The sequence below is a fragment of the Trichechus manatus genome, unplaced genomic scaffold, assembly GCF_000243295.1.
Source record: "Trichechus manatus latirostris isolate Lorelei unplaced genomic scaffold, TriManLat1.0 scaffold00161, whole genome shotgun sequence".
In the NCBI taxonomy this organism is placed as follows: domain Eukaryota; kingdom Metazoa; phylum Chordata; class Mammalia; order Sirenia; family Trichechidae; genus Trichechus; species Trichechus manatus.
In genome coordinates this window covers 5009175-5034308 of record NW_004444097.1, presented here as the reverse complement: position 1 = coordinate 5034308, position 25134 = coordinate 5009175, and the positions used below count along the sequence as shown (strand labels likewise).

Here is a 25134-nt window from a genome sequence, read left to right as displayed (position 1 = left end):
TAAAACAATAAAGATCATGGAAGAAAAAATAGGGACAGCGCTAGGAGCCCTAATACATGGCATAAACAGAACACAAACCATAAGTAACAATGCACAAGCACCAGAAGAGAGACTAGATAACTGGTAGGTCCTAAAAATCAAACACTTATGCTCATCAAAATAATTTAGCAAAAGAATCAAAAGACAACCTACAGACTGGGAAAAAAATTTTGACTATGACAAATCTGATCAGCATCTTATCTCTAAAATCTACAAGATACTGAAAAACCTCAACAACAAAAAGACAAATAACCCAGTTAAAAAATGGGCAAAGGATATGAACAGGCACTTCACCAAAGAAGATATTTAGGCGGCTAACAGACACATAAAGAAATGCTCATGATCATTAGCCATTATAGAAATGCAGATAAAAACTTCAATGAGATATCATCTCACCCCAGCAAGGCTAGCATTCATCCCCAAAACACAAAATAATAAGTGTTGGAGAGGTTGTGGAGAGACTGGAACACTTATACACTGTTGCTGGCATTGTAAAATGGTACAACCACTTTGGAAATCGATTTGGCGCCTCCTTAAAAAGCTAGAAATAGAAGTACCATATAATCCAGCAATTCTGCTCCTTGGAATATATTCTAGAGAAATAACAGCTGTCACACGAATAGATATATGTACACCCATGTTCATAGCACTGTTCACAATAGCATAAAGATGGAAACAACGTAGGTGCCCATCAACGGACGAATGGTTAAACAAATAACGGTATAGCCATACAATGGAATACTACGCAATCATAAAGAACAACGATCAAGCCCTGAAACACCTTATAACATGGAGGAATATGGAGGGCATTATGCTGAGTGAATTTAGTCAGTCACAGAAGGACAAATATTGTATACGACTACTATTATAAGAACTCAAGAAAAGGTTTAAACACAGAAGAAAACATTCTTTGATGGTTACGAGGGTGGGGAGGGAGTGGGAGTATTTTACTAACTAGATAGTAGATGAAAATTATCTTAGTTGAAGGGAAGGACAGCACACACTACAGAGGAAGTCAGCACAACTGGACTAAACCAAAGCTAAGAAGTTTCCTGAATACAGTCAAACACTTTGAGGGACAGAGTAGCAGGGGTAGATTCTGGAGACCATGCTTTCAGGGGACATCTATGTCAATTGGCATAACAAAGCTTATTAAGAAAATGTTCTGCATCCTACTTTGTTGAGTGCATCCTACTTTGTTGAGTGGCATCTGGAGTCCTAAAAGCTTGCACGCGGCCATCTGACATGCATCAATTGGTCCCAACCACCTGGAGTAAAGGAGAATGAAGAACACCAAAGACACAAGGAAAGTAGTAGCCCAAGAGACAGAAAGGGCCACATAAACCAGAGACTTCATCAGCCTGAGACCAGAAGAACTAGATGGTGACCGGCTACCACCAATGACTGCCCTGACAGGGAACACAACAGAGAGTCCCTGATGGAGCAGGAGAAAGGTAGTGTGCAGAACTCAAATTCTAGTAAGAAGACCAGACTTAATGGTCTGCCTGAGACTGGAGGAACCCCAGAAAGCATGGCCCCTGGATTCTCTGTCAGCCCAGAACTAAAACAATTTCCAAGGCCAAGTTTTCAGACAGGGATTGGACTGGACTGGGGACATAAAGTGATACTTGTGAGGAGTGTGTCTCTCAGCTCAAGTAGATACAAGAGACTAAACAGGCAACTCCTGTCCGGAGGTGAGATGTGAAGGCAGAGAGTTAGGAGCTGGTTGAATGGACATGGGGAATCGGGTGGAAAGGAGGAATGTGCTGTCACAATATGGGGATAGCAATTAGGGTCACATGTATAAATTTTTGTGTGGGAGACTAACTTGAAATGTAAACTTCATTTAAACTACAACAAGAAACAAACAAAAAAAAAAGTTGCATTATAGCCTGCCTTTGGGGAATAAGATATGGGTATGAATACAAATGAAGGTGGTTGTTTTTGAAAAGCAAGATACGGTGTTTGGGGTGAGTGAGGAAACTACTGGGTTTTATAATATTTGACTTTTTACATTCCTGTATAAATTTAATAAAATAAAAACTAATTTAAAATCTATGTAACTTACCAGGTTATCTCAAGATGTTTTTGTGTTTTACTGCATTGATTTGTATGCCATTTATTTTAAACCCCTGTATGGTAAAAAAAAAAAAAAATTCTTTGGAAACCCTTTAATAGATCCTTCCAAAGCTTATAGAAATTGTCAAAGCTAAAGATGTAGAACACACTTCATTTGAGGGTTGTGCCCCATGTTAATGCCGTTCTTTGGAACAGTCCATGTTTAGTAACTAATTTAATTTTTTTGTTTGTAATTAATATTGAAATGTACTCACAGCTCAACCAGTAGTTAATTTGGAAAAGGAGCAACAACGAAAGTAACTTGTATTAAGTGCTAGCTATGGACCAGACACTGTGTTAAATAATTTCACATCTGCTTCAAGGTTAGGAAGGGCCTCTCTTGAAGCCCTTGTGGTGTAGTGGTTAAGAGCTTGGCTGCCAGCCAGAATGTCAGCAGTTCAAATCCACCAGTTGCTCCTTGGAAACTCTATGAGGCAGTTCTACTCTGTCCTATATAGTTGCCATGAGTCGGAATTAACTCAACGACAACGGGCTTGGGTTTTTCTGTGTGTGTGTGTCAAGCACATAGTACACAGTGTTTTGTTGAATGAATCAGTGTTATTTCTCTTAATATAATCAAGACCAAGTAAGATTTGTCCCGGAAATGTAAGAATTATTCAACATTAGACAATCTATCAAGAAGCACCCAAGTGAATCAAACTGAAGGCTTCTGCATATTTTGTCTATTGGTAATTAATTGTTATGTGTGTCTAAAAACACTTAGAAAATTCTAATTTGATAGTCCAGTATAGCAAATAATCCTCATTGAACACTCACTTCTAAGAAAATATTAGTTATATTTATTAGTATGTTAATGTACAGTAAAAGTGATAATAACATTAGCTCATATCTGTATAGCATGCTGCCATTTATTGAATACTTTAACATATTATCTGAATTGATCCTCAGAACAACCATATGAAGTATACAAAGGAATTTATATTATTCTTATTGTTGAGTGGTTAAATAACTTGTCCAATCCTACATAGCTTAAAAGTAACAAATGTTGATATTTTTTAAGTACTATAATTGATTCATAAATATTATTTTAAAAGGCGATACAGACAAGCAAAATTTTAAAAAATGATAATCACCTACACTCAGAGGCAATAGCTATACATGTATACAAAGAAAGAAAAATTGTCCTTCACAGAGAAACACATCATGAATGTCTTTCTATGTTACTAAATATTTACCAGATAGTTGATAATACCTACTTAATAGTGCACTGTATGGATCTACTGTTGTTGGATATTTGGGTACTGTTCTAGTATTTGCAATGATCAACTTCCTCTTATGTCCATTTATGAACTTGGCTGATTTCTTTTTGATAAATCATGTCTTCATCTTGAACCCAGATCTTCTGACCATAATTATAAAAGTACCTAAGTCAGAAGATGATATCAAGTTTCAGCTCTTTTCTAATTCACTGTTTTGCATTACAAGACATTAATATCTCTGTATCAGAGTTCCCCTGTTTGAAACTTTAGGCTGACAATACTCAGGATTGTTGTGAGGTTGAAATGTATCATAGTAATAAAAATGCTTGGACAAAGGACATTTTCAAAATATGAATTTATTTTACTAAATGTACATTTTTTATGAACAGGTTTAAAACCTCAAAAAGGCTTTTGGACCCACTGGAAACTGAAAGGACTCACCACAACAACCATACATGGTAGCAAGAAAACACCTGAAAAATCTCTAAAGGAAATGATTGCAAGCAGTCAAGAACGCATAATGGCTAGTAAGTAAATTTGTTGTAAACTACAGAATGGAATAGATAGCCCAAATCAAGTATATTAGGTTATTTATTAGTCAGAATTTTTTTTGGTAGAGGATCTTAAAGTAACATTTGACTTACAGATTGGTGCTGTAGTAGTTTGAATATTGCTTTGCTTTTTTTTTTTATTATAAAAGTTGGTGTGCTTAAATCATTTTCCCATTTGTCTGTGATGGTATGTTTAGATTTTATTTTTAGGAATTTTTTGGTCTTCATGTACACTATAAACATTTTTCTCACTTTTAGCTGTATTGCTGACTGGTTAATAACGTGTTTTGTCATGAGAAGTTTAGATGTCCCCCAAGACGATAGTCCCTACTCCTCAGCCCCAGTATCTCCATCCCTCAAAGTATTTAGATGTGTCTAGGAAGTTTCTATGACTTTGTCTTGGTAAAGCTGTGCTGACTTCCCCTATATTGTTTGTGGTCTTTCCCTTCACCAAAGTAGTCTATTCTGAAGAATGTTCCATGTGCATGGGAAAAGAATGTGTACTTTGCTCTCGTTGGGTGGAGTGTTCTGTATATGTCTGCGAGGTCAAAGTGGTTGGTTGTGGCATTTCGGTCTTCTGAATCTTTGGTGAGTTTTTTTCTAGATATTCTGTCCTTCACCGAAAGTGGTATATTGAAGTTTCTTAATATTATTGTGAAACTGTCTGTTTCTCTTTTCAATGTTGTTAGAGTTTGTTTTATGAATTTTGGAGCCCTGTAATTGGGTGCATAGATATTTGTTATGGGTATGTCCTCTTGGTGGATTGACCCTTTAATCATTATATAATGTCCTTCCTTGTCTTCTATGGTGGATTTTGCCTTGAAGTCTATTTTATCAGAGATTAATATTGCCACTCCTGCTCTTTGTTTGTTATTGTTTGCTTGATGTATTTTTTCTGTCTTTTGATTTTTAATATACTATGTCTTTGTGTCTAAGGTGTGTCTTTGGACAGCATATTGATGGGTCGTGTTTTTTAATCCATTCTGCCACTCTGTTTTCTGGTGCATTTAAGCCATTTACATTCAGTGTGATTATTGATAGATATGAGTTTACTGTTGTCATTTTGTTGTACTTTTTTTGTGTGTGTTGTATTGATAGTTTCTTTGTTCCACTTGATTTCCTGTGCTGAGATCTTTTTGTTTATGGATTTCCTTTTCATTTATTTTGTTATTGTTGATTTTTTGTTTACTGTGTCTTTATGTTTTTCTTCTTTTTTATTTTGATTGGTAGGTTTATTAACTTTTTTGTGGTTACCTTGAAATTTACCTTTATTTTCATACGTTTAAAGCAGTCTTATTTCTTGATATTGCCTTGACTTTCTCTTAATATGAAAATTCTATAACTACACCATTTATTCCCCCTTTTCATTTTGACATTGGCATCATTTACAGACTGACATCTCTGGATCCCTTTTTTCAGTCTTTTAGCTTTGTTTTATTTTTGAGAATTCTTTGTCTTCTGGATTGGTATCTGGCTGATGCTGTCCTGTGTCCTAATCTCAAGTTGTTGTCTGATGTTGGTTCTTTGTCTGAAGAACTTCCTTTAGTATTTCTTGTGAGGTTGGTTGGAGCCCTGGTGGCTCAGTAGTTAAGAGCTTGGCTACTAACCAAAAGGTTGGCTGTTTGAATCCACCAGCGACTCCTTGAAAACCTTATGGGGCAGTTGTACTCTGTCCTATAGCATCACTATGAGTCAGAATTGACTCTACAGCAATAGACTTTAATGAGTAAGATTGGTCTGGTTTTTACAAATTCCCTTAATTTCTGTTTATCTGGAAATGTCCTAATTTCGCCATCATATTTGAGAGACAATTTTGCTGGATATATAATTCTTGGTTCACAATGTTTTTCTTTCAAGTTTTATATATATCATCTCATTGCCTTCTTGCCTGCATGCTTTCTGCTGAGTAATCACAGCTTAGTCTTACTGGTTCCACTTTGTAGTTGACTTTTTGTTTTTCCTGAGCTGGTCTCAGGATTCTTTCTTTGTCTTTGGTTTTGACAAGTTTGATTATGATATGTTTTGGTGACTTTGTTTTGGAGTCTGTCCTATATGGGGTTTGTTGAGCTGCTTGGATGGGTATCTTCTTTTATGATGTTAGGCAAGTTTTCTGCCAACAAAACTTTGATAATTCTCTCTGTGGTTTTTTTTTGTTTATTTGTTTGGGGCTTTTTTTTTTGCCTCCTCCTGTTCTGGAATTCTGATTACTTGTAAATTTTTCCTTCTGGTAATGTCTTACATAATTCTTAGGCTTTCTTCTTCTGCTTTTTTTTTTTTCCCCCTTTCTTTTTTCTGACTTTTGCTCAAACAAATTGGTATCAAGGAATTTGTTCTCTATTTTGTTGATTCTATCTTCCATTAATTCATTTCTGCTCCTATGTCCTTCTGTTGAGTTGTCTGTTTCTGAAATTTTATTGTTAATCTTTTGGATTTCTAGTTTCTCCCATTGTGGGTGGCTAAGCAGAAGTGGGGGCACTGCCGGACCATGGGCTCCCAGCTTGGGTGGTGGTCAGATGTGGGAGTGCTCTCTGTCCATGGGCTCTCAGTGTGGGTGGCTAGGCAGAGAAGCAGGTGCTGAAATTTCACAGGTCACCAGGGCTGGTGGCCAGGCAGAGAGGCAGGTGCCACCAATCCTTGGGTCCCCAGCATGAGTGGCTGAGTGAAGGGGCAGGTGCCACTGGTCCATGGGCCCCTGTCTCGGGGCAGGGCAGTGGTAGGTGCCACAGGGGGGATTGATGAGGGGGGTGGATGGCACTGCAGGTCCACGGGCCTCAGGCACAAGGGGGCTGGGAGGGCACAGTGGGTGATATGAGTGCACTTAAGTTTCGCAGGGTGGGGAGCACTCCTATCTCGTCAGGTGCAGTCAGTCCTGCTTGGCTGCACCAGGTGATGCTTGCTTTATCTCAGTATGGCCGTGCTGTGCAGGTTCAGCTGGCAGGATGCCGACAATCCATTTTTCTCTGTGTCCACTGTTTTTGTAGTCTCTCCTTCCCCTTGGTACTCAGTCAGATCCTCCAGCCTTGCCTTTGATGCTCAGGGTTCCAAAGTTGTCATCTATATCTGATTCACTTGTTTTCTCGGGTCTTTGTTTTAAGAGGGACATTATTAGGCATCTGACAATGCTACCATCTTGAACCACCACCCCCATTTCTATGTTTTAAGTCTATTTCTTGTAAACAGCCTATAGTTGGATCTTGCTTTTTTATTCATTCTGACAATTTTATTTTATATTGGAGTGTTTACTTCATTTACATTTAATGTAATTATTGATATAATTGGTTTTATTTCTGCAATATTCCTATTTATTTTCAATTATTGTTTCTTGTTTCTCTAGTTTCTCTAGTCTACTTTCCTGTCTTCTTTTGGTTAATCAAATGTATTGAGTATTCCACTTTAATTCCACTATTGGCTATTTAGCTATTCCTCTTTGTATTTTTTGTGGTCGTTTTAATGATTTAAAAAATACATCCTTAAATTATCAAAGCACTACTTAAAGTTATATTGTCCTGCTTCACTTAAATTGTAGGAACTTGGAACAATGTAGTTCATTCACTCACCCATCTTTGTGCTATTATTGTTATATATATATTAGATCTACATAAATACAAACCTCATATTATATAGTTTTATAAGTTTTGCTTCAAATCATTACTTTTTTTTTTCAAATTCATTAAAGTATAAATATGAACTGCCTGTATTTAAAGTATGAAATTTGGTAAGTCTTGATATATGTATAAACTAGTGACACCATCACAACCATCAAGACAGGAATGTATCCATCACTCCCAATAGTTTCTCATGCTTTTTTGTAATTCCTCCATCCTATATCTCCCTACCACCATCCCCAGTCAACCACTGATCTGTTTTATGTCCCTATAGGTTAATTTGCATTTTCTAGAAATTTATATAAATGGAAATATAGAGTATGTGCTATTGTTTGTCTGGAGTTTTTCACTCCATATAATTATTTTGAAATTCTTTCATGTTATTGCATATATTAATAGTTTGTTCCTTTGTATTGCTGAGTAGTAGTCCATAGTAAGAATATACTACAATTCGTTTATCCATTCACCTGTTGATGGACATTTGTGTTGTTTCCAGGATTTGTTTATTACAAATCAAACTGCTATGAATATTCATGTACAATCTTTGTATGGACATAGGATCTCATTTCTCTTTTGTAAATACCTAGTAGTGGGATAGCTGGATAACATGATAGGTGTATATTTAACTTTTTAAGAAACTGCCATACTGTTATCCAAAATCATGGCATAGTTTTACATTCTTACCAGTATATGAGTTTTAGTTATCCCACATCCTCGGCAACACTTGGTATGGTCTTTTTAATTTTAGCCTTCTCGCGGCTGTATAATGGTATCCGATTATGCTTTTATTATAATTTCTCTAATGACTGATTATAATAAGCTTCTTTTCATGTGCCATTTGTATATCTTCTTTGGTGAAATCTTTGTGCAAATCTTTTGGCCATATTTAATTGGGTTGTCTTTTTATTACTGCATTATAAGAGTCCTTTATATATTTTAGATACAAGTCCTTTATCAGATATATATTTTATCAATATTTTGTCCCTGTCCATGGCCTTCCTTTCCATTTTCATAACAGTGTCTTTTGAAGAGTGTCTTAGTTTCTGAGGGCTGCCATAACGAAAGAACAGAAATTTATTTTCTTACACTGTCCATTCTAGAGGAAGAGCCTTCCTTGTCTCTTTCAGTTTCTGATAGCCCCAGGCATTTCCTGGAGTTCATTGGCTTATAGATGGGTCCTCACATGGTGTCTTGCCCATGTGTGTCACTCTCCATGTCTGTTCTTCCTTTTTATAAGACCACGCAGATGGATTAGGACCCATTCTCCTCCAGTATGACTTAACTGATAATATCTTCAAAGAAAGGCCTTATTTCCCCAACAAGCTCACATTCACAGGTGCATTCCTTCATTATCTTCTATTAGTCTAGTAGAGAAGTCTAAAGCCAACTTACTTTGTTCTTCCTTTACAATTAGTTTATAGGATTTTTTCTTTACTTTTACTCTATATTTAGATATTTCTAAAAATTTTTTAATTTGTCTTTAAAATTTAAAAATATCACTAAAATATGTCTTAATGTTAATTATAGTTTTCATAAATTTTTCCCAATGCTGGAATATATTTAAAATTCTTGGATTTCCCCAAACTCTGTCACAGACCTCGTAAAGGTCTTAGACAAATATTTCAATTGATAAATAGAAATATACATGGCCAGACTGATGAGGAAGCAAAAGTGCCACTGTTTCAGGTATCTGAGCAAAAATTCATTCCACTATTTGAGAGTATCCTCTGACCTTGAGGAAATAGGATCTCTAGAGGAAGGCAAAAATCCTGCTCTCACTTGGTATGTTATGACAGACTAAATTTGTCCTGCTGCATCATAAACATTGAATGTATATATATAGGTTTTTAATAAGAAAAAGGTAACTAAACTCATTTGGTAAATGTTGTTTAAACCAAGAATAGTTCTATTATGGAGCAAAAGCTGGAAGTGCCCTAGAGATTAGGATAAAAGCAAACAATGGAAAACCTAGTAAAGATGACAGTCTTCTACATCATATTTCAACTCTGTCAGAGACTTGCCATTCTACCAGGTGCCCAAAGACTGATGAGGCAAAAGTGACCTTAAGTAGAGACTTTTAATTGGATTCCCAGCTAAACATTTCATTTCAATGCAGCTTTTTCTTTTCCAAGTAGGTTTCTGCCAGTGGGGATATGGATCTATCTAGAACTCTTCCTATGTACTTTCTCAACAAGTGGTTGAAATGTATTTTTTATCAAAGACTTTTTAAGAATTTGGTGCTATTTCACAGATTTTGAGTATATTATCAATTTTTATATTTACTTGTGGCAGTGATATAGATTTTCCTGTTTATATGTTTCATAGTTATTTAATTGAGGGCTGGGAGCCGTGTTAAAAATACCTATGTTTATTCCACCACTTTACATAGAAGCTTTTTTTAGATGTTTTTTATTATTATATTTTATTCATACATGCAGAAGAGTATGAAGAATGATATTTCCTGCATTAAACAGATATTTACATTTTGCTATATTTGCTTCAGGCCTTTTTTCCCAGATCTACTATACCACTCCTAAATTCTTCCCTCCCTCCCTAGGGGTAATGACTATACCAAAATTGATGGACATCCTTTCTTTCTATAACATAAAATATTGTTTTTTGTGTAAAAATGCAGAAAACAATATTACATATTACAAAAAAAAAAAAAAAAAAAGATTGCCACCGTCGAGTCAATTCTGACCCATAGCGACCCTAGAGGACAGAGTAGAACTGTCCCAAAGAGTTTCCATGGAGCAGCTGGTGGATTTGAACTACCAACCTTTTGATTAGCAGCTATATCCCTTAACCACTGCACCACCAGTGCTCCTTACATATTATAGAAAGATAATATCTTACTGTATGAAACTATCTTTGATTTTCTTTCACTCAACATTGTTTTCTAGATTTATCCATCTTGATACATATAGATTTAATTCAGCCTCCCTGTTTTACATTTTAATATTTGATGATATTCAACAATCGGTAATTAAAATAATCAGCAGAATGTGACTGCTGTTTTTGACCACCAAGAGAACATGGTCAGGTACTCCAAAGTTAGTAGAGACAATCCAGAAAGTTTTTCTCTTCTTGTAGGAAATGCTACTTACAAGCTTCTGTCTCAATTATATTTGTTCCAAAAATTCTTTATTTATATGTCCAATTTTGGACTTGCCAGCCCCCACAATCTCACAAACCAGTTTCTCAAAGTGAATATCTCAATAGATGATTAGATAGATGGATGGATGGATGGGTGAGCGGGCGGGTGGGTAGGTAGTTGTGTAGATGGGTAGGTAGATAGATAGACAGACAGATAGATGATAGGTAGATAGATGATAGGTGGATGGGTCGATGGATGGATGGGTGGGTGGATGGATAGATGGATAGATTATCTTACTGGCTGTGCTATTCTAGAGAACCCTAAGAAAAACCCAAAATATACTTAAAATATAATTTCTTCTTCTTGACATTTGGGATGCTCATTTGGGATTAACGTTTCTCCAGAATTTTAACTAAAAGAATTTTCTGTTTTTATTTTTGTTTTTAATGAAACAATCAGACAGAAGATAGTTAAAATTTGCCTTTCAAACAAAATGGCATGTCTCCCTTTTAGGTCTGGAATGTAAACAGTTATAGAATTTCAGTGTCTGGAATGACTCAAGATTTACAAGCCAGCTCCCCTTAACCAATGTATTGTTAGATTATTTACAAGACTAAAGTTTAATGGTCATTTCTCTTACTGTGGTAGAATACCATATAACCTTTTAAACTCAAATAAAAATCATTTTTGCAAAACTATTTTTACACTTCTCCCCCAGTTTTTAAACCCAGTTTTTCCTCTTTATTTGGTCTTTAAGGTTAAAACATTAACATACCTTATTGTTTCTTAAACCACAAGCAGTAAAAAAATCTTTATATTCAATTAACATGTAACTTTTAAGTATCTATGTGCCCAGTACTGTACTTGGTGCTGTAGGGAGATAAAAGATAAAAATGAAACTTGATAACTACTTATACAAATCTATCAGTTGATATTTATCAAATGGCCATGTTACAGAAATATTTCAAAGTAATAGCCAGATGGATTAGGATTGTACATGGTATAAAGAGCTACTTGAACTTTTATTTGCAGCTCTATCATTTTGCTACTTCTTCACTTTGGCAATGCTTAGGCACAATAAAAAATAACCCTTAAAACTTGGAAATAAGGTAGCTTTCTGAGAATTAGGCAAGTAAAACTTCATACTGTGTTTTTCATCATTCATGACTGAAAGAAAATCAATCTTTGCATGGCTAAAGAGTGAAAAACTCCTGAAACACTAGTGAGATGGCCAGGGGCTTAAACTCCCAATGCAGTAGTAATTTAATTAGTGAAAACCTTATTGGTTGTATTTTATACTATGTGGAAAAAGCCTATGTGAACAGAAGTTGGGTGAACGACATGAGGCGTAGAATAGAGACAGCCCAAAGAAACAGAATTGGCAGTGTTTTTTCTTATACAACTATGCAGATTTGATCATTGTAGGTTAATTTTTTATTAATTAAATTAATTAATTTTTCAAAACCATTTTACCTCCTTTTGCTTTGATACCATGCTCATGACAAACTTTCTAATTACTAATTTAGCTTCCAAGATAATATATCGTGTTCTGTTATTGGATAACCTGCAAATGCCTCTCCCACATATATTGGTCAGTTGATCGGTAGCAGTGATACGAGGTGCTGGATAGCATGAAAACACAGTGGGTTTCTATTTTTTTTTATGAAATACATTATTAACGTATTATGTTGAGTGAAATTTCATAAAAATGCCATGATATGGGAAAGTGAGTAATAGGAATATGAATACTTCTGAGAGATTTAGTGACCAGTTTGCACACAACAAGGTGGTACGTTGCTATTCATTTGAAACAACCACATTTGTTCCATGCCTAGATATTAGAATAATGTTTGATAGGGAGGTACTCATTGTTTGGTCAGTGAATTGTAGTAAACAAATATTTACTGAGTGCTTAGTTTGTACCTGACCCTGTTAAAGGTGCTTGGGATATATAAGTGAACAAAACAGATAAGATCCTTTTCCTTGTAGAACTTTTGTGCTAGTGAGGAGAGACAGACAGTAACTAATAAACATTATTAAATAAATTATACAGTATGTGTGGTAGGCACACACATAACTACCACACATCTCCAGACTCCATAGTATAAATGGTGTGGGAGAAAAAAAGAGCCTTCACCTAAGAGGGTTGTAGGAGAAGCAGTGTCCTCAGAGGATAGCCAGGTTTTCATTAGAGTAAATCAGTTAAAGTATGGATCTGACAAAACATTAGGAAAAGTTTTCATTAATAAAGTTCATCTTGCAACATGGATTATAAGGACAATACTGGATCCTCTCAAACAAACAAAATGAAGTCACCTAGAAAGTTAGTAACAATAACAAGACTAGTATTGCAGCTCTTGGTGAGAAATATTTCTTCAGAGACAACTGAATTTGTTCAGTCTGTTGCTCTGTGTGTGTGTGTGCTTCCTACCAAGGCAATAGAGATTTGACAAATAGAGCTTTGGCAGTTGTCAGTTCTGACATAAGTCAAATACCTGTTTTTGTTCTTAGTTTTCATTACTATTGCATTTTATTATCAGTATCCCTATAAATCTGATCTTTGTCTTTAGGGGTTGGAAACATTACATATAAACTTACAGATATATTTTAATATATACATAAAAAATATACAAATCATAAAATTTACTCCAATGATGAAGAAGAGTTGGACAACATTGGCGTTTTGTCAGTTGTGGTAATAACTCCACTTGTGGAAAGTTCTGGATCATCTGGATTATCCCTGGGAATGGGGATGGCATTTCTAGTTGGAATATTAGTAAAGGTTGTCTGTATGGTCCTTTTCTTCATATATTTCGGGATAACATCTCACTGCTTCCCGAATCTCCCTGTCAACTTTAGCAAAGCTATCAGCATTTGGGTCCAAGTTTTCAAGCAACTGAAGCCCCTGATTTAGTTTAGAAAACAATCCAGCTAATCCTTTCACTGTAAAATTTTTTGATAACTTCTCTCCTTCCTCTTCCTCATTATTGATTTCTTTTTCGGTATTTCTTTCCACTTCAAAATCTACTAAGTTCTGATCTGTCAGTTCCCTTTCTTTGTGATCTGTGAGCTATTCCACATCAGCGATATCAAGTTCTGTATGCAGTGTTCTTGCTATGTGGATGGTTTTTTCACCAATCTCTTCCATCATATTATCCTGATCAAATGCTTGGAGCATATTCACATAACTCAGCAATATTTTCCCTATCTCCTGCATGCATTTTTCTGTTACTTCCTCCCAGGAAGATGCAAGGTTCCAGATACACTGATGGCCGTAAGTGCAGTTCATCATAACTGGAAATATGTCATAAGTTGGACACTACCTGTACGCACATATTGAAGTCTCAAGTATTACAGTTAGGTCTAGTTATGATCAATGTATGATGCTTATTAATGCATGGGCTCTACCTTTAACATACTAAAGACTTAAGAAAGTTTTTCTCTGACAAACTGATAGCTATCACTTATGATTGTTAGTGGTTCCAAAGGTTCATTTGTTCCAAACCATCCTGATCTTCATAAAATTGGTTATATAACATATCTGTAGTCATGTATTATTTTTAAATTTCTGAAGCATGGATTTTATTATCACTTAGTTCAATACCTGACACTGTCCTACACACACACATACACACACACACACAAACATGACATACACACATATATACATACATACACAGAGACACAGATATGTTTATATTTATGTAACTGCAGTAGATAGGATGTATAAAATATATACATACATATATGTATGTGTGTATGTATTTATGTTACTAAAATTTAACAAAAAAAAAACAACTGCTGTTGAGTCGATTCCAACCCATAGCGACCCTGTAGACAGATTCCTCCAAGTTATAAGATGTTTCACGGATTCATCGTTGTTCTTTATCGTTGCTTAGTATTCCATTGTGTAAATATATCATAATTTGTTTATCCATTCATCCCTTGATGGGCACCTAGGTTGTTTCCATCTTTTTGCTATCATAAATAGTGCTGCAATGAACATGGGTGTGCATATATCTATTCGTGTGATGGCTCTTATTTCTCTAGGATGTATTCCAAGGAGCAGGATTGCTGGATCTTATGGTACTTCTATTTCTAGCTTTTTCAGGAAGTGCCAAATTAATGTCCAAAGTGGTTGTACCATTTTACATTCCCACCGACAGTGTATAAGTGTTCCAGTCTCTCCACAACCTCTCCAGCATTTATTATTTTGTGTTTTTTGGATTAATGCTAGCCTTGTTGGGGTGAGATGGTATCTCATTGTAGTTTTGATTTGCATTTTTCTAATGGCTAATGATCATGAGCATTTCTTCATGTGTCTGTTAGCTGCCTGAATGTCTTCTTTGGCAAAGTGCCTGTTCATATCCTTTGCCTATTTTTTAGTTGGGTTATTTGTATTTTTGTTGTTGAGGTTTTGCAGTATCTTGTAGATTTCAGAGATTAGATGCTGATCAGATTTGTCCTAGCCAAAATTTTTTTCCCAGTCTGTAGGTTGTCTTTTTACTCTTTTTGGTGAAGACTTTAGACGAGCATATGTTTTTGATTTTTAGGAGATCCCAGTTATTTAGTTTCTCTTTTAGTGTTTGTGCATTGTTACTTATGGTTCGTATTTTGTTTATGCCATATATTAGGGTTTCTAGTGTTGTCCCTATGTTTTCTTCCATGATCTTCATCATTTTAGAGTTTATATTTAGGTCTTTGATCCATTTTGAGTTAGTTTTTGTGCATGGTGTGAGTTATGGGTTTTGATTCAGTGTTTTGCAGATGGATATCTAGTTATGCCAACACCATTTGTTAAAGAGACTGTCTTTTTCCCAATTAATGGAATTTGGGCCTTTGTCAAATATCAGCTGCTCATAGGTGGATGAATTTATGCCTGGATTATCAATTCTGTTCCATTGGTGTACGTATCCGTTGTTGTACCAATACTAGGCTGTTTTGACTACCATGGCAGTATAATAGGTTCTAAAATCAGGTAGTGTGGGGCCTCCCACTTTGTTCTTCTTCTTGAGTAATGCTTTGCTTATCCGCGGCCTATTGCATTTCCATATGAAATTGGTGATTTGTTTCTCCATCTCATTAAAAAATGCCGTTGGAATTTGGACCAGGATTGCATTGTATCTGTAGATCGCTTTGGGTAGAATTGACATTTTCACAATGTTGAGCCTTCCTATCCATGAGCAAGGTAAGTTTTTCCACTTATTTAAGTCTCTTCTGGTTTCTTGCAGTAGTGCCTTGTAGTTTTCATTGTATAGGTCTTTTACGTCTCTGGTTAGATTTATTCCTAAATATTTTATCTTCTTAGGAGCTATTGTAAATGGTATTGATTAGGTGCTTTCCTCTTGGAAGTTGTCTTTGTTGGTGTAGAGGAATCCAACTGATTTTTGTATGTTTATCCGGTATCCTGATACTTTGCTGAAATCTTCTATTAGTTCCAGTAGTATTCTTGTGTATCCTTTGGGGTTTTCTGTGTATAAGACCATATCATCTGCAAATAGAGATACTTTTACTTCTTCCCTACCAATTTGGATGCACTTTCTTTCTTTTTCTAGCCTAATTGCTCTGGCTAGGACCTCCAGTGCAGTGATGAATAAGAGTGGTGACAAAGGGCATCCTTGTCTGGTTCTCGTTCTCAACGGGAATACTTTCAAAGTCACTCCATTTAGGATAATGTTGGCTGTTGGCTTTGTATAACTGCCCTTAATTATGCTGAGGAATTTACCTTCTATTCCTATTTTTGTTGAGAGTTTTTCTCATGAATCGGTGTTGGTCTTTGTCAGATGCCTTCTCTGCATCGATTGATAAGATCATGTGGTTCTTGTCTTTTATTTATGTGATGGATTACATTGATTGTATTTCTAATGTCAAACCATCCCTGCATACCTGGTATAAATCCCACTTGATCATGGTGAATTATGTTTTCAATATGTTGCTGAATTCTATTGGTTAGAAATTTGTTGAGCCTTTTTGCGTCAATGTTCCTGAGGGATATTGGTGTGTAATTTTCTTCTTTTGTGATGTCTTTACCTGGTTTTGGTATCAGGGTTATACTGGCTTCATAGAATGAGTTTAGGGGTATTCCATCCTTTTCTATCCTCTGAAATACCTTTAGTAGTAGTGGTGTAAACTCTTCTCTGAAAGTTTGGTCAAATTCTCCAGTGAAACCATCTGGACCAGGGCTTTTTTTTGTTGGGAGTTTTTTAATTACCTTTTCAATCTCTTCTTTTGTTATGGGTTTACTTAGTTATTCTAACTCTGTTTGTGTTAGTTTAGATAGGTAGTGAGTTTCTGGAATTTGTCCATTTCCTCTAGGTTTTCAAATTTATTAGAGTACAATTTTTCATAGTATTCTGTTATGATTCTTTTAATTTCAGTTGGGTCTGTTGTGATATCTCCCATCTCATTTCTTATACAGATTATTTACTTCCTCTCCTGTTTTTCTTTTGTCAGTTTTGCCATTGGTTTATCAATTTTGTTGATCTTTTCAAAGAACCAGCTTTTGGCGTTTTTAACTCTTTCAATTGTTTTTCTATTCTCTATTTCATTTATTTCTGCTCTAATTCTTATTTCCTTTCTTCTGGCAACTGAGGGCTCCTTTTGCTGCTCTCTTTCTACTTGTTACAGTTGTAGGGTTAATGTTTTGATTTTGGCCCTTCTTTTTTGATGTGCATTTATTGCTATAAACTGACCTCTGAGCACTTGGTTTTGCTGTGTCCCAAAGGTTCTGGTAGGATGTGTTTTCATTCTTGTTCGATTCTATGAGTTTCTTTATTCCATCCTTAATTTCTTCTATAACCCAGTAGTTTTTGAGAAAGGTGTTGTTCAGTTTCCATTGTTTAATTTTTTTTTTCCTTGCTTTTTCTGTTATTGATTACTTTTATGGCTTTATTGTCAGAAAAGATGCTTTGTAATATTTCGATGCTTTGGATTCTGTTAAGGCTTGCTTTATGGCCTAATATGTGGTCTATTCTGAAGAATGTTCCATGTGCGTTGGAAAAGAAAGTATACTTGGCTGCTGTTGGGTGGAGTGTTAGGTATATATCCATGAGTTCAAGTTGTTTGATTTAGATCTTCCATGTCTTTATTAAGCTGCTTTCGGGATGTTCTGTCCTTCACCAAAAGTGGTGTGTTGAAGTCTCCTACTACTATTGTGGAGCTGTCTATCTCTCTTTCCAATGCTGTTAGAGTTTATGTCTTTTGGAGCCCTGTTGTTGGGTGCATAAATATTATTATAGTTATGTCCTCCTGGCGTATTGACCCTTTAGTCATTATGTAGTGTCCTTCCTTATCCTTTGTGGTGGATTTTTCTTTAAAGTCAGTTTTGTCAGAGATTAATATTGCCACTCCAGCTCTTTTTTGAATGTTGACTACTTGATATATTTTTTCCATCCTTTGAGTTTTAGTTTGTTTGTGTCTTTAAGTCTAAGGTGTGTCTCTTGTAGGCAGCATATAGATGGATCATGTTTTTTTATCCATTTTGCCACTCTCTGTGTCTTCATTGGTGCGTTTAGTCCATTTACATTCAGTGTATTATTGATAAGTATGAGTTTAGTGCTGTCATTTTGATGTCTTTTTGTGGGTGTTGCTGACAGTTTCTTTGTTCCACTTAATTTTCTGTGCTGAGTTGTTTTTCTTTATGTATTTTCTTTTCATCTTTTTCATTGTTGTTGATTTTGTGTATGCTGTCTATATTTTTCTTGTTTTTTATTTTGATCTCTAGGATCGTTAGTTTTCTTTGTGGTTACTTTAATTTTTACCCCTATTTTTCTAGGTTTAAGCCAGTCTTTTATTTCTTTACATTGCCTTGACTTCCTCTCCATATGAAAAATCTGTGTCTAAATTTTTTAGTTCCTCATTTTGTTTTAATGTTGTTAACATTTACATATTGACATCTGTGTTTCCCTATTTTCAGTGTTTTAGCTTTATTTTTGTGACTTCCCTATCTAGGTTGATATCTGGTTGCTCTGTCCTGTGTTATAGTCTTGGGTTGTTATCTGATGTTATTGATTTTCTAACCAAGGACTCCCTTTAGTATTTCTTGTAATTTTGGTTTGGTTTTGGCAAATTCCCTAAACTTCTGTTTATCTGGAAATGCCCTAATTCCGCCATCATATTTGAGAGACAGTTTTGCTAGATATATGATTCTTGGCTGGCAATTTTTTTTTTTCCTTCAAGGCTTTATATATGTCATCCCATTGCATTGTTTCCTGCATGGTTACTGCTGAGTAGTCTGAGCTTAGTCTGATTGAGTCTTCTTTGTAGATGACTTTTCATTTATCCCTAGTCACTCTTACAATTCTCTGTTTATCTTTGGTTTTGGCAAGTTTGATTATAATATGTCTTGGTGACTTGCTTTTGGGATCTACCTTATGTGGGGTTTGATGAGCATCTTGGATAGATATCTTCTTATCTTTCATGATATCAGGGAAGTTTTCTGCCAGCAAATCTTCAACAATTCTGTTTATTTTCTGTTATCCCCCCACCCCCGTTCTGGTACTCTGATCACTCGTAAGTTATTCCTCTTGATATAGTCCCACATAATTCTTAGGGTTTCTTCATTTTTTTAAATTATTTTATTTGATTTTTCCTCAAATAAATTGGTGTCAAGTACTTTATCTTCAATCTCACTAATTCTGAGTTCCATTGCCTCAGTTCTGCTCCTATGACTTTCTATTGAGTTGTCTAATTCTGAAATTTTATTGTTAATCTTCTGGATTTCTGATACTGTCTCTCTGTGGATTCTTGCAGCCTCTTAAATTTGTTGTTGAGCTTCTCTAATCTTAAGTGCCTGTATTGCTAGGTCTGCATTTTGTCTGATCTCCTTCCTGATCTCTTGAAGAGTTCTATATATTAATCTTTTGTATTCTGCCTCTGGTAATTCCACGAAATTCTCTTACTCTGGAAAATTTCTTGATTCTTTATTTTGAGCTTGCTGAAGCCATCATGGTCTGCCTCTTCATGTGATTTCATATTGACTGTTGTCTCCAGGCCATCAATATGTTATTATATTCATTTACTTTATGTTTGCTTACAGTGTCCTAGCTTCTTGTTTTGTTTTGCTTCGATATGCCCAAATAAACTGTTCGTGTGAGCTAGCCTGATCACTGGTGCCCCTGAAGCTTCAATGTCCCACCACCAGGTGGCCAGACCTGCCTCTAAGTATGTGAGCCCAGGAGTCCACCCACTGCTCCTGTACAGATTCAGCTCAGGTGTCCAGGGAGTCGGCCACCAAGTGTGTGGTGAAGGCTTTCACCTACGGCCCTAGACAGACATGGGTGATTGGTATAGGCATAGGCATCCAACTGCAGCAGGGGGACACACTTTGAGCATGGCAGGGGGCTGACGGCCGCCCCTGAGTGTCCAGGAGGAAGGCCTGTACCTGTTCCCTAGAGCATGTAGGTGGGTGGGTTTTGCATCTGGACTGTGGGTACCCAGTGCTGTTGGCTGTAAGGACTGGGGAACACCACTTATTCTTGGACCCCCACCACAGTTGGCTAGGTGGCATAGGTGGAGCCACTAGTCCTCAGGCCCCTGATGTGGGTAGATGAAGACCCTGCTTAATGGGCAGAGAAGTGTCAAATGTCACGAACCTGCCACTTCACAGCTGAAACAGTTGAAGTTAGGCTTCAGGTATATACCCTGTTGTACTGCAGTAATGAGGGCCCACGCTGTTGAAATGGGCCCACACAAGTCTCTGCAGGGGAAAGTCACTCAAAGTCCTTGGACCCCTTATGCCTGTGCCTAGGCAAAGGAGCAATGGCTACCCTGATTTCCTGGCTTAGGGGAGCTGGCAGATTATCTTTTCCCCTGTTTGTTAATTTGTTCACTCTCCAAGGCCAGGAGAATGGCTCAGGGCACATGGTGGGTCCTACTTCCGGCCCAGGGGACTCAGCAATCGCTGAAGCTGTCCCCAACCCAGTGCAGAGCAGGAGCAGGGGGGTAAATGGAGAGAGGTTTTTCCCAACAGGTGGTGGTTTTGATCTGTGTGGTAGGCCAGATGAAGTACTTCTCTTTCACCGATCAAGGGCTGCTTCTCACTCTTCCTGGTTAGCTGAATAGACTCTGCCACTGGGCCCCTCCTGATGTGGAAAACACCTCCTGAGCACCACTGCTTGCCTCACTGCACACCAGGAGCTGATTCAGCCTGAAGGCCTCCATCTCCTGCCAGGTCAAGTCTGGCAACTCCTTGCTGCTTCTGAACCGTCTCTCCCTCCCCCTGACACTCAGTCCTCAGCTTTGCTTTTGACGTTCAGGGATCCTAGGTTGTCATATAGGATCAATTCACTTGTTTTTTCTGGTCTTTGTTGTAAGAGGGACCACAAGAAGCATCTGACTACTCTGCCATCTTGGCCCCGCCTCTGACCCTATAGACAGAATAGAACTGCCTCATAGGATTTCCAAGGAATGGCTGATGGATTTAAACTGCTGATGTTTTGGTTAGCAGTCATAGCACTTAACCTCTGCACCACCATAGCTCATTGTATGGAAATAAAGAAGGCCATATAGCCATTAAATTAATCTTCAAATACTAGATTAATGGCATACACTGGAGTGTACTGGGAATTTAGAGCAGAAAAAAATCATTGTAAGAGGTAAGTGTGGGAATAATTCATTAAAGAGATGAGTCTTGATTTTGTCCTTAATGGCAGAGCATGTTGTGGACAGGCAGTGAGAAGGTGACATTTTCTAGATGGTAGAGATATTGTAGACAAATCCTAGAAGAATAAAGTTTAGTGCATGTAGAAGATGATACATATAATGGACTGAAGAGCCTATAGGGTTTATGTTGAGCAGTGAGAAAATTGGACAGGAAAGGTGGAGCCAATTGCTTGACAGTGTTGGTTGCAACTTTAAAGAATTTGGACTAAATACAGCTTTAAAGAATTTTAACTAAAGCCAACATGAGTTCTTCAGGTATTAACACAGTTAAAATGACATTTTAGTAATATTAAGCAACTAGGCAGGATTTGAGATGTTTAAGGAACTTGAAACAGAAAAGCAAGTAGGAAGCTGTTGCTAAATGTTAGGCACAAGTTAATGAGGTCATAGAAGTAATTAGGAATAAATGAGACTGTGGAATATTAGGAAAGAAGAGTTCAGTCATCTTGGTAATTTACTAGATTGTCAAAGGGACAGATTCAACAAGAAGCAGCAGGATACCCCCACCGCTAAAACTCTAGTAACAATGACTACATAATTATGAAATTATGAAGTTTCAGTAGATTTAAGTCATAAAATGAGATGATCTATGCAGATGCCAGTTTTGTCATTCATATAAAATAACATGCTGTTCATCGTAGCAATGAGGCAACTTCCTGTCTTACAGCTGCATAAAACCCAAATGTGGGAAAGATAAATTTTTTTAAATCACATTTGTCATTGTTTTCATGATCATGAAGACGATATATATTAATGTAGAAAATCTGAAAATAAAGTAGTATGAAGAAAACGTCACCTGTAATTTAACCTTAATAATACCAAAACATTGTAAATATTTTTGTTGAGAAAGGGAATAAAAATTCAAATATTTTTGGAACATAGTAAATGAAACTAAACAGAAACATTTATTAGGAAACAGTTAACACTTTTTTCATAAAAAAGGAAATATCATAAAAATTGGACAAATGAATAGTTAAGTAATATGGGTAATAAACAACATCAAATTGAAGAATGTAAATATAAAAATTTAGCGTGGAATTGAGATAAGCACTGTCACAAAGCAAAACAATGACAGAGAGGAGTAATGAAGTGAAAAAAAAGCTGAAAAATATGAGATAATTCTGTGAGGGCCTATAAACATGATTTACTGAACACCAAGCTCAAGGATAAGAGATGAAGTGCTTCAGGCAGTGTATCATCAACCGGAAAGCGTTGACCTCTTACTTTTACAGATGGATTCAGTTTAAGCTGAACATAGGCCTAGCATCACTACCAGTGCTATCTGAAATATCTTGTGCTGTCAAATCTGCCTGACAGAATTTTACAGAAGTACAGATGTGTTTTTAACTCACATAGTGATTAATGCATTTGTTAAACAACATATAAAAAAACATTCTAAAGGCTTCACAGATATATAAACTGAGCTTTGCATGAGTATAAAATTACTTATGTAGGATCAGAAGTTGGAAAATACGGCCTTAGTGATAGGAACAATGCCAGAGATCACATGATAGAATTCTGCAGGACCAATGACTTATTCATCAGAAATACTTTTTTTCAACAACACAAATGATGACTATACACATGGACCTTGCCAGATGGTTTACACAAGAGTCAAATTGACTACATCTGTGGAAAGAGACGAGGAGAAGCTCAATAGTATTAGTCAAGAAAAAGCCAGGGGCCAGCTGTGGAACAGACCATAAATTGCCCATGTGCAAGTTCAAGTTGAAGCTGAAGACAAAGCAAGTCCAGAGAGCCAAAGTACAACCTTGAATACATCCTGCTTAATTTAAAGACCATCTCAAGAATAGATTTGATGCACTGAACACTCATGACTGAAGACCAGAATGGTTGTGGGATAACATAAAGGACATCAGACATGAAAAAAGTAAAAGATCATTAAAAAGACAAGAAAGAAAGAAAATACCAAATGGAAGTCAGAAGAGACTCTGAAACTAGCTCTTGAGTACAGAGTAGGCAAGCAAACAGAAGAAATGATGAAATAAAAAGCTGAACAGAAGATTTCAAAAGTCACCTCAAGAAGATAAAGTATTATAATGATACATACAAAGACCTGGGGTTAGAAAACATAAAGGGAAGAACATGCTTGACATTTCTCAAGCTGAAAGAACTGAAAATGAAGAGAAGAGTCAAGCCTCGAATTGCCATATTGAAGGATTGTATGGGCAAAAAATTGAATGACCAAGAAAGCATCAAAAGAAGATGGAAGGAATACACAGAGTCACTGTACCAAAAAGAATGAGTAGATGTTCAGTCATTTCAGGATGTAGCATATGATCAAGAAATGCTGGTATTAAAGGGAGAAGTACAAGCTGTGCTGAAAGCATAGGTTAAAAACAAGTCTTTAGGAACTGATAAAACACCAACTGAGATGCTTCAACAAACCTATGCAATGAAGGGAGCACTTGCTCAGTTATTTCAAGAAATTTAGAAGACAGGAGATGTGGAGCCAAGATGGCAGAATAGTCAGATGCTTCATATCTCCCTCTTACAACAAAGACCTGAAAATAACAAGTGAATCAGACATATATGACAATCTTGGAACCCTAAGAATCAAAGACAGGCAGAAGAATTGGACTGAGCAAAATTGGAAGGAGAGACAATTCAAAAACAGCAGAAACTAGGAATACAGATTGCTGGATCACTGGCATCCTGCTAGCTGAATCTGCACCGCATGCACTAATTGAGGCAAGCAGCAACATACGAAGCTAAAGTCCACCCCATCTGGTGCAGCTAAGCAGCAGTGAATCTGCACGCACCTCCAGAACCAAATAGGAGTGACACCAGGCATATGAAAGTTAAGTGCAAGCTCCCAACCCACTGCACATACAACATACCCCATCCCCCACCAGAGCTCCAAAGCCAAGGAGCACTCCTTTCTCATCCAACCTCCTGCCTGCTACGACACCAGTCCTGTGTCATTCAACACTGTCGTATCCCCTAAACCAGAAACTCACAGCCCAGTCCAGAGGCAAACACCCCTTCACCCAGCCACTAGCATAGGGGGTGCACAGACTCACAGTGCTCTTCATTCACGTAGATCATCTGCATCAGTGCCTAGCTGGCTGACCTGGCACAGCACACCCTCACTAGGACAAAATGGTCAGGGTTTCCAGCTGAAGCCCATTTTCACCTGCAGCAGCCAAGTGGAAGCTGCAGATTTGTGGCATTCGACACCACCTCACCCACTAAGAAGTGGCTGGCAGTACTACGCACTCCATTGAGCTGCCCATGACAGCAACCCTGAGAATCAGTGGTGCACCCCCCAATCCCTCTAGCCAAAGGCACTGGGTGCCTAAGGACCAGCTGCACTATCCCTCAAATTTGATTCATAGCAGTAAACACACACATCAAAAAAGAAGAAAGGGCCAAAATCAAAACATTAACCCTACAACTCAAACAAATAGAAAGGGACAACAAAATAAGTCCTCAGTCACCAGAAGAAAGGAAATAATAAAGATTAAAGCAGAAATAAATGAAACTGAGAACACAAAAACAATAGAAAGAATCAAAAAGGCCAAAAGTTAGTTCCTTGAAAACATCAGTAAAATTGACAAACTGTTAGCCAAACTGACAAAAGAAAAACAGGAGAGGAAGCAAATAACCCGAATAAGAAATGAGATGGGTGATATAACAGCAGATCCAACTGAAATAAAAAAGACCACAACAGAATACTATGAAAAATTGTATTCCAACAAATTTGAAAACCTAGAGAAAATGGACAAATTTCTAGAAACACACTACCTGCCTAAACTAACACAAATCGGGTAGAAAAACTAAACAAACCCATAACAAAAGAAGAGATTGAAGAGGCAATA

The 25134-nt window shown here is 36.8% G+C and overlaps 1 protein-coding gene across 1 annotated transcript in view; it reads left to right on the top strand.

Annotated features, from left to right (window-relative positions):
• FAM227B (family with sequence similarity 227 member B) overlaps positions 1–25134 on the top strand; it is a 270859-nt gene that overhangs the window by 78424 nt on the left and 167301 nt on the right. Inside the window, exon 10 of the mRNA XM_004386313.2 lies at positions 3767–3904. Within this exon, the coding sequence (XP_004386370.1) occupies positions 3767–3904 (138 nt within the window). The remainder of the gene's footprint in view (positions 1–3766; positions 3905–25134) is intronic.